A 13,381-nucleotide genomic window follows, 5' to 3' on the forward strand; every position below is an offset into this window, starting at 1 on the left:
AATTTGCTAAGATTGCAAAAGGGGGACAGGGAAATGTACAGCAAGTCCTCACTTAAAGTTATCACTGTGAATCTTAGAAGTTATAACTTTAAGTGAAATATCAGCTCCAAAGACAGTTAAAGGTGGAGTTAGTCTCACTTGGGTATTTCTTGCTTGGAAAAAAATGTGGGTTGAAATATTGTAATGTAGATGTGCAGTATTGTATATTAGTAGAAGAAATAACTTGCAAAATAAAATTAATCACTAAATACAATCTAAACAATGTACAGTTAGATACTTCAGGAAATTTCTCTGCAGAAAGCAACTTTAAGATATTAAGTTCAAATGGTATGTGTGCCTACATTTGTCTTCAGATAACTTTTAAAATCATGTAAATTCAGAAATATTGAAGAAATGTGGTATAAATGAAAGAACTGTAACTATGTGTCAAAATCACTCTTACCTGCTGACGTTTTAATTGATCAGGCTCCACCTAATGGTTGAAACTGATCAGTCTGTGTAGACCTACTTGCACCAAATAACCTTTGCCACTAGGTGGAGGACTGGAGTTCAGTACACAATCAGAATGGGAACCCCAAGAGAAGTGGATATTACAAACTTGAAAGGTAAGAACAGGGTGCAAAGGATGATGGTGAAGAGATACTAAGGGCAGGGGTAGGAACAGGGGGACTTCAGGGATGAACGTGAGAGGGGAGAATCAATAAAAGGTCTTGTCAGCAGACAGGCCACAGAACAGTAAGGCTGTGGCAAACAATGCTGAATTGAAACTTACACTTGTTCAACCATGTTAAAGGGAAACAATGATAACTGAGTCAACTTTAAGCTGTACACTCATTCCCACTTGTGAAGCAGACCAAAATGAGTGGGTAAATACAGATCAATCCAACAGGGAAATCAGAAGAAACATTTTTATTTTTGCTTAAAAATACACTTTTATGGGATTAGATTAGATTGCTTACAGTGTGGAAACAGGCCCTTCGGCCCAACAAGTCCACACCGATCCTCTGAAGAGCAACTCACCCATACCCCTACATTTACCCCTTACCTAACACTACGGGCAATTTAGCATGGCCAATTCACCTGGCCTGCACATCTTTGGACTGTGGGAGGAAACCGGAGCACCCAGAGGAAACCCACGCAGACACGGGGAGAATGTGCAAACTCCACACAGTCAGTCGCCTGAGGCAGGAATTGAACCCTGATCCCTGGCGCTGTGAGGCAGCAGTGCTAACCACTGTGTCACCGTGCCGCCCACTTTGTGGGCACCTTTGATAATGCACTCTATCTCTAAATGTCCTTGAACTGAAAACCTTGCTAATTCATTGCGGAGAGCGGTTAAAAGTCAATCACAATACTGTGGATCTGGAGACAGATGTGGCCAGATCATGTAAGGATACAGATATTTATGAACCAGATGAATTTTTATGATAATGATGGTTTCATGGTTACTGAAATTAATTTATGATTCCAGATGTTATTGACTGAATTTACATTCCTCTAGGTACTGCAGTGGAATTTGAACCCATGTCCTCAGGATGTCTCTAGACCAAGAGTCTAATGACATTAGAACAACTCTGTCTCCCCGTGGAACAAAGAGCAGTTGAAGTATAGACTCATTTCCAGAAAAGAAAGCTAATGACACAAATAAATACAGAAGGGCATGGTGATAGGCTGGAATGAAATAGAATTGGAGATAGTTTGTGTGGAGTATAAACACCAGCTTGTAACAGCTGGGCCAAATGGCCTGTTCCTGTACGATACATTCTATGTAATTACACATTTAAAAAGAAAAGTTGAGGCAATAATTTCTCTACAATTTCCAGGGTCTGCAACAAAAGATCGAGAGGTTTCAACGAGGCAAGTCAAAAAAAGTCTTTCATATTTATTCAAAATGTTAAAGATGATTTGAAAATATATGCCATTTACAGTAAGTAAACCCTTCCTTCAATGGTAAATAATCCCATCAACAACACAGCAAAGCTTTCTTTGAAATACAGACATTTATTATTAGTGCATAAAAAATTATCCATTCATTTTTTGTATAGTCTCTGAAATATAATGTATGCATTTCTTTTACAATCCATTTGTACACACTTCTTCTTGTTGAAGTTTACACTTTGGGTCTTGAACTGGATTCAAGCATGTAGAGAATTTGTTCTGAATATTCTAAGATGCAAAGAAAAAGAATAGTGGCATAAAAGGTCTCTGCTCAAACAGGGCTAAGACCAATGTAAGCATGATCTACTTATGTCATATACTCAGGGCAATAGGACTGATGGGCTGCTCAGCACTGCCTGTTCAGAACTGTCAGGATCAACTAACCACCAGACCTTGTGGAATAAAAATAGAACATGCTAGAAAAACCCAGCAGGTTAGGCAGAAACCGAGTTCAGCTTTTGAGTCTGTGTCTGCATCAGTTCAGCCACATCCGCTCAATTTTTCCACCATTTTTTGTACAGATTTTAAATTTCGAGCATCCCAAGGATTTTTGCTTTTATTCAGTCCACATAGACTGTGGTTGAGGCATTTTTTTTCTGCTTCAGAATTCTGTATTTGATTTCCTATGACACAAAGTATTTACAAAGTGAGTTATAAAATACCATACTGATTTGTATATAGAACTGCCTTACATATAAGCCACACTCTAATTCAATTCCTGTGCAGAAAAAAAATGGCTGCTTCTAAAAAGCCACACCACTAAATCAGACTGATTTCTTCACCATTTTAAAACACTCCGTGCTTTTAAGTGGTTGAGAGCTTTGTGGGTAGTCCATTATAAATAAGCCTGTCTGTCTTTTCGAGCTCAACAGAGATCTGCAAAATGGTGACTATTCAATGTCTACAGGATCATCAACATTAAAATGTTTCTTAGGGAAACCACAGTGCATAAAGCCTTGTGTGTCTCATCTACAGCTCAGTCATCCTAGATCAGTCCTGTAGTTCAATAAGGCTTCTAAATTCCTCTATCTCTTTTCTGTGACATACAGCAGTCTTTTTATCCCCATTATCTTTTGCTTGTCCACACAGATTTTCTCCTCATACTCAGAAGGATATTTTAGTGAGCTTAATGCTTTGGCTTCGGCCTTCACTAGAGCGTCTAGATGTGCTGTCAAACCAATTTGGACCATTTGAATGGGCTGTGAACACCATTGCAATTGGCACTTCCCACTGAGACAGATTCCGTGTCAAGAATGTGCAAGATGTTCAATGCTTTTACCATATTTTAATTAAATCATTCCTACTCATTCACCTACTCTACCTGAACCTTCCTCTTTCTGTCCATACCCTCAGGTTTACTTTGCTCTGTACATTTTAGCATCATCTCAATTTACTTCAGCAATTCTTCTCTCAGCCACGTGTTTGTTACAAAGACCTATGGGTCAATACTCAAATCCGATAGGAGGCACAGTCTACATGTGTTAATAAAAGGCAGGCCACCGATTATAGACTTAGTTTAACACTATCAGAAAGTACCAATTTCCTGGTTTTGCTGTTGAATCTATCAACTTCTGGACTTGGATCTTCAGAGGCTGAACAGAACTGGTCAGAGAAGCATCAATTATCAATAGTTTGTCTCCAAACATAATTTCTATTTTGTCTATGCTCTGTGGCAAGTTGTAATCACTTGACAACTTGCAATTATATAGCACTATTAACATAGCATAATCTTCCAAGGAATTTCGCAGGAGTGTTTGCAGTCAAAATCTGACCAATTTTCATAGAATCTAGCTGAAAACAGCCAACTTGGTTAATGGGATGCCAAATGGTCACACAGTACAGTTCTCATTGCTTTGAGTCCTTTCAGCTTACCTCACTGTTATGTACACTGAATGGAAACACTCTCCCCTTTGCCCTGATGCCTACACAGCCAGGCAGGGTGAAGGCAAAGCAAATACACAGGAACTCTCCTAACCCCTCCATCAATCCCTCCTTTGCATTAAAACAAGATCTGTTGATGTGAATGGGACTGAACTGAATACTTAATGATAATTTAGAAGTAAGATTTACAACCTCATGTACAACGAGAAAAAAAAGGATTTACATTGATCTGCAAAAATTTTAACAAGTGGAATTACTGCTGCAAGAAATAATGCCACAATTTATATTTTCAAGTGCATTCTACTACTAACATATCCCTTGTAAAAAGTAAAAATAAAAATTGAATAACATGGAGATGTAAAATCAGATTTATCCAAAGGCTGGTGGTTGCATTGGATATCAGGGACTTGGTAATTTTTAAATGATGTGTTCAGCTTAATCACAACTAGAAATTGACTAGATTGTGTATCTTAATGATTATCCTGGAGTGTACATCCAATAGCTTTAATCGAGGGGACCCTGAAATTCAGATCGGGTTCTCTTGGCCTTCTGTCATAACTTTCGGACTGAATGAATTATTGTAGGTGCTGATGCAAATAGTCAGGTCCCAAGGGCTTTACTGCAGCAGAACCTTTGGAATTCGGGGCTGCTGACTCCAAAATTCTGAGATGGTCTTGACACCAATTCTGACAGCAGCTCATTTTGGTTTTGTTAACTTTCTCCCTTCAACTCCGCAATTTCAATCTGGAGTGAGAATGGCCTGAATTTCCTATTTCCTATCCCAGAGGAACCCACTCACAATTACAGATAATTGTCCTCTGGCCAAGATCTTTAACTCCCGTAAAAACCAGCTCGCTTGAAACGAGTTAGAAATCAGGCTCGAGATACAGCACAGATCAAGAGCAGGGGAATGCAGCTCACTTCTGTGCCCTCGTCGCCACTAGATGGAAAAGGTGTTTGGAAGATCATCTTGGTCAGTTGTTGGAAAATCTCTTTTTTCAGCCTTAATCTGGAAAAAATGTGAAAGAACTACTTTTGTACTGACACCTGAGGGCTACATATCCACATATGGAACGGGTAAGTGCTGAACTGCTGTCACAAGTTAGTACTAAGACATACTCCTAATTTCATTGATGCGTTAGAGGCAAACTCAACATAGTTTCAGCTCTTTAGAGCTTTATTCAGTCTCTGGGTGAAGCACCCCTGAATTTCAGAGCTGGTTCTCTTTAATTCTGCCATAACTCTTGGAACAGATCAAGATGGTCAGCCTACACAATCGCAATGAGTTCTAATCCAAATATTCCTATTCTTCATAGCATTAGAGGACTTTGAAAAAAATGATTATACAGATACATTTTCTCATGGCTAATCTATAACCAGTACAACCAAATACAGTCCTGTGTCACTGAATGATTAGCGATTAATCACCCTTCAGCAAGTGCACCTTTTATAAGTAAACCTCGTAAATAAGAGAGATTGCTATAAACTGGAATTAAGATGTTCACATCTTAATGTCACAGAGTCCAGCCCATCCTGTACCCTGAATTCAGTTTTTAGTCTCCTTGTGATTGTCCATATAGCAGTGAAAGTGCTCCTGATAATTTCTGAGCAATTTTTAATTACTGCCTCTCTAGTCTTAAATGCAGAAGATGCAAAGCAAGGTGGCTAAAGCAGTGCAGATATGTAAATAACACCAGTTAACCAAGAAACACCTCCAGTTTTGCTTTTATGGTCATTAACCAGGAGAAACCCACTGGGGACATGGTGTTGGAGGGAGTTAATGTGGAGTCCCTTCACCAAGGGGGAAGTGACAGTCACATCATCCCCCTTTAGTTTCCCATGTATTCAAGAATTCTCAGCCTTTGTTACTTCAGCTATATGTGAAATGTTGTATCCTTAATCCCCCTTCACCTTGGGTCCTCAAAGACATTTGTACTGGTAAATTATCTACATCAAGCAAGTGAATTACATTGTGTATACAAAAGGGATCTGTTACTAAACTGGGAATACAGCTTGGTATAAAGCTTTGGCTGAGAGTAACAACTGGTACCAGTTTCTTCACCCAGATATTTATCTGACTCCCCCCACCCTCTCCCCTGACCGCTCAGGCAACTGGTTATAACGAGACTTCTCCGGATACACGAAGGGTCTGTTCGTCCATTCTCTTCCGAACACTTTTCCTCATGGCATCTGCTCGTCTGTATGGCTGGTTGCGTAGATCTGTAGGAGAAAGGTCAACATGGAGTGAGTCAGAGCAGAAAAGAGGAGGAGGAAATCTGCCACATGAACATTCCCCTTCCTTATCCAAATGAAATATCTACGCAAAGGTCCAATGATAATACATTTTAAAACAGCGATCTACCAAACTGAGGCGCTAACTTAATTAATAGCATAACTGACTGCACTGAAAATCTATCAGAACTAACGCTCAGTAAATAGTGGTCAATGCTCAAATAGTGACGCTCGTTCCAGATTCCGAGAATTATGGGATTACATCTCAGTCCAGAGATTTTAGCATAAATTCTAGGTTGACACTAGAAGTTACACAAACATTAGGACATAATACATCACGTTTATTGAAAATCAAAACACTTTTGGAGCGCACCTCCTTCATCAGGTGACACTATTGTGCAGTACTGAGGGAATGCTGCACTGTCAGAGGTTTTGCCTAATGGACGAGACGTTAAACCCAGAATCCAATTACACTCTAAGAAAGAGAAAAAATACCCACTGCACTATTCTGAAGGGCAGGGAAAGTTAGTTCCAGTGCCCTGGCTAATATTTGTCCGTCAGCCAACATTGCTGAAACAGGCAATCCAGCTAATTGTGTACCAATTTGTGTTTAATTAATGAGGCGAGCATTATTTGGAGTTTGATTTGAGTAGTTGAAAAGAGGCACTCGCTGAAATTGGGTTCTGGTTGAGTTAGGAGGTGTAACCTTGTAATGGTTCAGCCTGTAAATAAATGCTAAACTAAGTAAAAAGTTAAAAATCACACAACACCAGGTTATAGTCCAACAGGTTTAATTGCTTCCAATTAAACCTGTTGGACTATAACCTGGTGTTGTGTGATTTTTAGCTTTCTACACTCCAGTCCAACACCGGCATCTCCAAATCAAAACTAAGTAAAGATTGGCTCCAGCTGACTTTCTTTAGTATATCTAGTCATTATCTGTGGGAGGTTGCTGTGCACAAATTGGTTGTTACCTTTCCAACATTACGACAGTGATGGTGTTTCAGAAGTATTTGGCTGGAAAGGAGTTTGGTGAAAGGCACTATACAAATGCAAGACTGTGGTCTTTTACAGACCAGATTCAACTCCCTGGTCATTGTTGAATTCCCCTGATCTTAACCAGGGAAACTGTTGGCTGCTAAGATTGGCTTCATGTTATTGGAATGCTGAGCATAATAAAACAGCTGGGTTGCAATTTCTGTTTTGTCATTGGTATGAAAATTTGAATATCAGGGAAAGTGAGAGCAAGTCACTGAAAACCACACTAAGCCAAATGGCCATTAGGAGTGTTCACTTGCTGAGGTATCATCAGGTCCTTTGAACTAAAACAAGAGTCACAAAATAAGAGGAATTAGAAGAATTAGATTCTGTTATTTGGAATGTGTATAAAAAGGACAGGTTTTCCCTCCACTTATCAGCACATTTTGATAAGGGTATTGTTCCTAGGAAATTTGCTGAAGCACAACATTTCTTATCCAAATACCAAAGTTGGACACTGAAGTTTTTTGCTTGAAACAAAACAGATGAGTGAAATCCAGCTCTGAAAGAGGACAATACTTAATTCATTGAACAAAAGGAAACCTCACCGAAGCCCATTGATTGCTGTGTCCTGTAGCAAAGATGGGAAACATTTGAATTAGTGCATTGTCACAGAGGGCAGATTGGTGGCTCATCAGTTCTATCAGGGTCCACATCATTCTTGACATGGAACCAATCAATTTCATTAGAATCAACATGTTGATAGTATTTTCCAAGTGGGGCATGTGTTATTTTCCCAGATGATCAAAATTGGAATTTATCACCTTGACTATAATTTGGCACTGGGCAAGGGCTCCTTGTAATAGCTTGCTATCACCAATCTTTTGTTTCTGCACTGCTTTGGGCCTATGTAGTGATTAGGCATTGTAGAACATGCACAGAAGAGGAACTGTTCTTAAATAACAAGCAAATTTATTTCATGATATTGATAAGTGCGACTACATTTGGTCAGACAGAATTATGTGGTCCTTACGATCTGGTACAGATCTACTCCGTCTTAAAGGTAATCTCCACCCACAGAGTGTGTGCCATCAGTGAAAAGGCAGGACCCAATGTCACATAAAGATTAACCACAGTAAGGCAATTTATTTTCTAAATGGGATATTACCTGTTAGGTTCAAAGATGTGCAGGTTAGTTGCACTGGCCATGCTAAATTGCCCATAGAGTCCAGTAATGTGCAGGCTAGGTGGATCAGCCAAGGGAAATACAAGGTCACAGGGATAGGATAGGAGGGTAGGTCTGGGTGGGATGCTCTTTGGTGGGTCGGAGGTAACTCACCAGACTCTGGTTCAGGAGCCTGAACCAGGTCTATCAAATGGTACTTGGAAAGTACCTCATAAATCTCCATATCCACCCAGGAGAGGCTCATGTCATCTGCAACCACATTATCCAGGATTCTTCCGAAAACAAGATACGAAAATTACACTAACCGTACAGGATTATTAATGATACTGATAACAATGCAATATAGTAGCTGTCCAAGGCACATTATATGCATACCTTTCCTGGACAAAATCAGGACTTGCAACAGTCTTTTCAAAGACAAAGCTGCCAAGCAAGCTGACAGGAATCATCCAGAGACAGCTTTAGTCGATGCAGGGTGGAACATGATTAGATACCTAAGGACCTTCTGCAGAGTGAGGTACCTGAAGCCAGGTAATCAGGGGAGTGCTAAAGGCTCTGCTTCAAGGATGCTTGCAAGCATGACATGGAAGACCAGGAATACTGACTATTGCACCTGGGAATCACTAGCTGGAGAAAGAAGGAAATGATGGCTCCTGCTGTGGCCTGCTTCCTCCAGCACAATGCCCAGTGGTCATTGTAACTTGGCAACAGATGCCAACACTGAAAAAAAATCCACACGCAGCTTCACGTGTGTCACAAGTAGCGGAACCTGCCTCTTGAGGATTGGCCTTTGTTGCCAGCAATGGTGCACCTGAACACCCTTCACCTCAATGGTTGTTTGCTGTGTCCAGCATCTCTCAAAAATGGAAGGACACCAGCATACAGCAGTCATTCCAGACGAAGACTGAAATGGATCCTGAAGTGGTGTATTATCTGTCCCAGTAAAAATAAACGCTGGAATATTCATCAAATTAGAATCTGCAATATTTGATCTATCAGTCAAGTATGTCTTACTGGTACATTATTTAAAATGTACAGTTTATATTAATTACAGTGAATCACCCTCCAACAAACAGGAAATGGAATTAAAGTCACTATCATCTTACCAGACCATTAGGCTACTCCCTCATTAGAGAGGGGGAGGATTGGTGGCAGTTTAACCAAATGACCTGGGGAGAGGTTGAGAAGGAAAGTGCTTCAAGGTAATCTCAGCCAGCATAGGAATTGAACCTACATGTTGGCATCACTCTGTATTACAAAGCAACTCTCCAGCTAATGAGCTAAACTGACTCCTTATGTTAACAATAGTTGCACCCAGTGATAGGTTTCCTTTTCTGTGCCTATTTATTTTAATGCAGGCAGCCACCTGGGACTTCAGTGTTAATGATGCCAAAGGCACTTTGTTGCAGCTGCACACATGCAAGAAGTACGCCCCTTAGTGCTTTGGCACAAATAAACACAGCCTCCAACCACACTGCAGTACTCTGACCAATAGTGATTCCAGTAAATTGGGTCTCATGTTAACCTCATGTACAGCTACTATGAGAATCTATTTACAAAATAAATTTGTTTGAAAACCATATTGAGTCCTACCGATAAAATTTGATCCTGAACTACTCCTTGATCCGACGCTACACTACATTCACACAAGCCAGTCAGCCATATTTGAAACAACTTCAATAATTATAATAATATCATAGATTAAAATGATTGCCCAGCCAATCTGTATCATTCTCAGATATAGAAACAGACTATCACAGAAATACTACTGAAATTAACAGGCTGGTTCCCAACACCCATTAACAGCTGACTGATTTCCCCATGTGTGATCCATCATCCCAGTTACAACAATAGATTAGACCCTAAAGTATTTGTTTAGATCAGAGTGGTGCTGGAAAAGCACAGCAGGTCAGGCAGCATCCGAGGAGCAGGAAAATAGACGTTTCGGGCAAAAGCAGTATTTGTAGACATTTTCAACTTCTAATTCCAAACAATGCCATTTTTAAAAGGAAGAGTGCTGCAGAAAAACTGCAGATTTAAATTCATCGACTATTTAGCAACGTCCATGGAAAGACGCACATGTGTAAACTGTCAAGTGGAGACCTCAAACAGGGAGAGACTTAAACAGGGATAATGAGGGACTGTCTATCTTTCCCCTCTTGGCAGAATGCCACCCCCTCCAAATATATCTGCTTTATTCACTAGGAACGTACAAAATAAAAGGCCAGTTTCAACTCCACTGGAGTGAACTAATGGGATTCAATGCTTTCGGGTGTACCTGGCCTGCTTCAAGTATTAGCATGCTGTGAAAATCATGGCAGAAGAACTGTCTCCTAGCCACTCAAGCCTTTTTAAGGGACTGATCCTCTCTTAAAATGAGCTGCAAACCAATTAAAAAGGAAACAAGCAAACAAAGGACTCTTTCTCACCCTGAATGTTGGAACTTCAAAAAGTGTGCAAAACCAAGACTCTCAAAAATAACTGTTCAATTATCAGTGTCAATATTTTTAGAAACTTCCACTCTGACAAATCCATAACATTCAACGATTCTTCTCTTTGTGAATAATCCAGAGACTGACCCATATGTCTTTCTTTTTGAACTTTTATCTTTTTATCTGTTTTTTAAGTGAATGTGTGCTCTGCCACTAAGGTTCAGGAACGAATAAACCCACTCTTTTCGTTAACTCAAGGAAGCCTGGTTAAACTGCCTCATTGTAAATGGTAAGCTCCTTTGGATCTGTGTAAGAGGTTTACACAAGGGAAGGCGTTTTGCTTCATTAATCTTGTTACAACTCAACTGAGATGGTGAGAGAATAAAGAAGGTGTGGCACGGTAGCTCAGTGATCATCACTGCTGCCTCAAAGCACCAGGATCCTGGGTTTACTCTACCCTTGGGCAACTGTCTGTGTGGAGTTTGCACATTGTTGCTGTGTATGCATGGATTTCCTCCGGGTGTGTCCAGTTTCCTCCCACAGCACAAAGACGATCAGGTTAAGTGGATTGGCCATGCTAAATTGCCCATAGTGTCCAAGGATGTGCAGTCTAGGTGGATTAGCTATGGGAAATATAGGGTTACAGGGATTGGGTAGGTGGGTGGGTCTCAGTGGGGTGCTCTTCAGAGGGTCGGTGTGGACACTGCAGCGATTCTATGATTCACCCCTCCTCACCCGTGAACTGAACAGTTTAGAGTATGCCATCTGGAAATGTAAGGAATTCAGGATTCTCGCCCAAGGTCTGGTCAGAATATCCCTTTTGTTACTCATCATGTGCTCTATCCCCAACAACATCACATAACACAACATGTCCTCAACACCAAAAGTGCCTGTTTTACCCCAACATTACCACTCCTAATTGATTCAACTTATTTGTCAGTTGATCAAAATTCAAGCTTCCGTTGAAGCTGTGAGTAAAATAATATCAGACACCTTTGAGGCTTACCTTGAAGTGTCATGCCTGCTAGGTGGCTTACAGCAGGAGAAGCAGGGCAGAGAAGCAGAGAAGCAGCACACAGAGGCAGGAAGCAAAGCCAGACGATAGCAGCAGCCCCTGCGCTAGGCAGCAGCACGCTTCGTGAAGAGCAGCTATCAGGCAGCGGAAACACAGCACTCAGAAGCAGAAACCTCAGAGAGCCAGCACACATCACAGCATATAGGGAACTCCACAATGTTACTGAGAGATGTAGCCCTAGATCAGTTTAGATGAAAATAAGCACAAGTTGTTAAACGTTGTAAAATGAAATGATTTCATGCCTTGTAACTGAACACTCCATACCTTTAATGAATGTTTCGGAACATGGTAGTACTTTGGAATAGTGCAAACTGTTGTCTGTTGTAATATAGCGGCTGTGCTGTACATTGTGTAGTATCACACACAGGAATATCCTATTTTAAAATAACTTATATTTATAAAGCGCTTTGACTGCAGTCAAATGTTTAGGGTAAAAGGGGGTAAATTTAAAGGGGATGTGAGAGGTGGGTATTTTACATAGAGGTTGGTAAATGCCTGGAATACAATGCCAGAGGAGTTAATAGAGGCAGATACAATAGCAACATTTAAGAGGCACCTTGACAGGTACAACGAATCAGCACGGATATGGACAATGTGGATGCAAAAGGTATTTTTCAGCTAAGAAAGGCATCATGGGTCAGCTCAGTATTGGTGGGCCATAGTGGCTGTTCGTGAGCTCTACTGTTCTCTGTTAAATGTTCAAAGACACTTCAGAGGTGCATTATGAAACAAATTTTGATGATGAGTCAGGTAAGGAGATATTAAAGGTTCTGATGTTTGCTGGGGGCAATTCCTGAGCTTGCAGCTTACTGCACCTTCCAAACCCGTGACCACTTCCATCTAGAAGGATAAGGGCAGCAGATATATGGGAACACCACCACCTTCAAGTTCCCCTCCTAGCCAATGCTGACTTGGAAATATATTACCGTTCCTTCACAGTTGTGTCAAAATCCTGGAATTCCGTCCCTAATGGCATTGTGGGTCAACCCACAGCTAGTGGAATACAGCAGTTAAAGAAGGCAGCTCACCGCCACTTTCTCAAGGGCAAGTAAGAACGGGCAATAAATGCTGGCCATCCAGTGATGCTCGCATCCCACAAATGAATATATTTTTAAAAAATGAAGCTGAAAGCAAGGTTTCCAATGTTGCAGCATTTATAATAGTGGCTGCAAAAGAGGCTTGAATTGGAAAAAGCATCCATATCCTAAAGTGTTGTAAGGAAGAAGGATGCTACTGGGGCAAGGTGATCAGAGGATAAAAATGTAGGACTAGGGGTCAATGCAGATCAGTAAGCACTTGATCAAAAAGTGGGATACCCTTCAAAATTGCTTTGTGGGTTTACTGCAGCAGTTCGAGAAGGTGGCTCTCCATCTTTACTGATGGAATGATTTTGCCAGCAAAGCTCATTTCCAAGGAGTGAATAACCAAGAACGGGGGAGTAGGAGAGAACAGGACTTGGCGCAAGTTCAAATACAGACGCTAAGGTTTATGGTGAACCCAGTTTATAGAGCATGTAAAATGGAGACTAATTGCATAAATATTGGAATAGGGAGCTAAGACAGAGATGAAGTTGCAGTAGTAGTTTTGTTTTTTTTCTTTCATGGGATATGGACAACATTGGTAAGACCCATTGCCTATCCCTAATCATCCTTAAGGAGC

The 13,381-nt window shown here is 40.7% G+C and overlaps 1 protein-coding gene across 8 annotated transcripts in view; it reads right to left on the reverse strand.

Annotated features, from left to right (window-relative positions):
• Positions 1 to 1,981: 1,981 nt before the first annotated feature.
• fmnl1a (formin-like 1a) overlaps positions 1,982 to 13,381 on the reverse strand; it is a 265,065-nt gene continuing 253,665 nt past the window's right edge. For 5 of the 8 annotated variants that reach the window (XM_072561823.1, XM_072561821.1, XM_072561820.1 and 2 more), the window contains one exon: positions 1,982 to 6,039. In XM_072561823.1, coding sequence (XP_072417924.1) covers positions 5,936 to 6,039 — 104 coding nt within the window. In that variant the 3' untranslated portion in view covers positions 1,982 to 5,935. Of the gene's footprint in view, positions 6,040 to 11,653; positions 11,900 to 13,381 lie in introns of all 8 variants that reach the window. The other 3 variants (XR_011955183.1, XR_011955182.1, XM_072561819.1) reach the window with 2 other exon arrangements.

Source organism: Chiloscyllium punctatum, chromosome 42 (assembly GCF_047496795.1).
Source record: "Chiloscyllium punctatum isolate Juve2018m chromosome 42, sChiPun1.3, whole genome shotgun sequence".
NCBI lineage: Eukaryota > Metazoa > Chordata > Chondrichthyes > Orectolobiformes > Hemiscylliidae > Chiloscyllium > Chiloscyllium punctatum.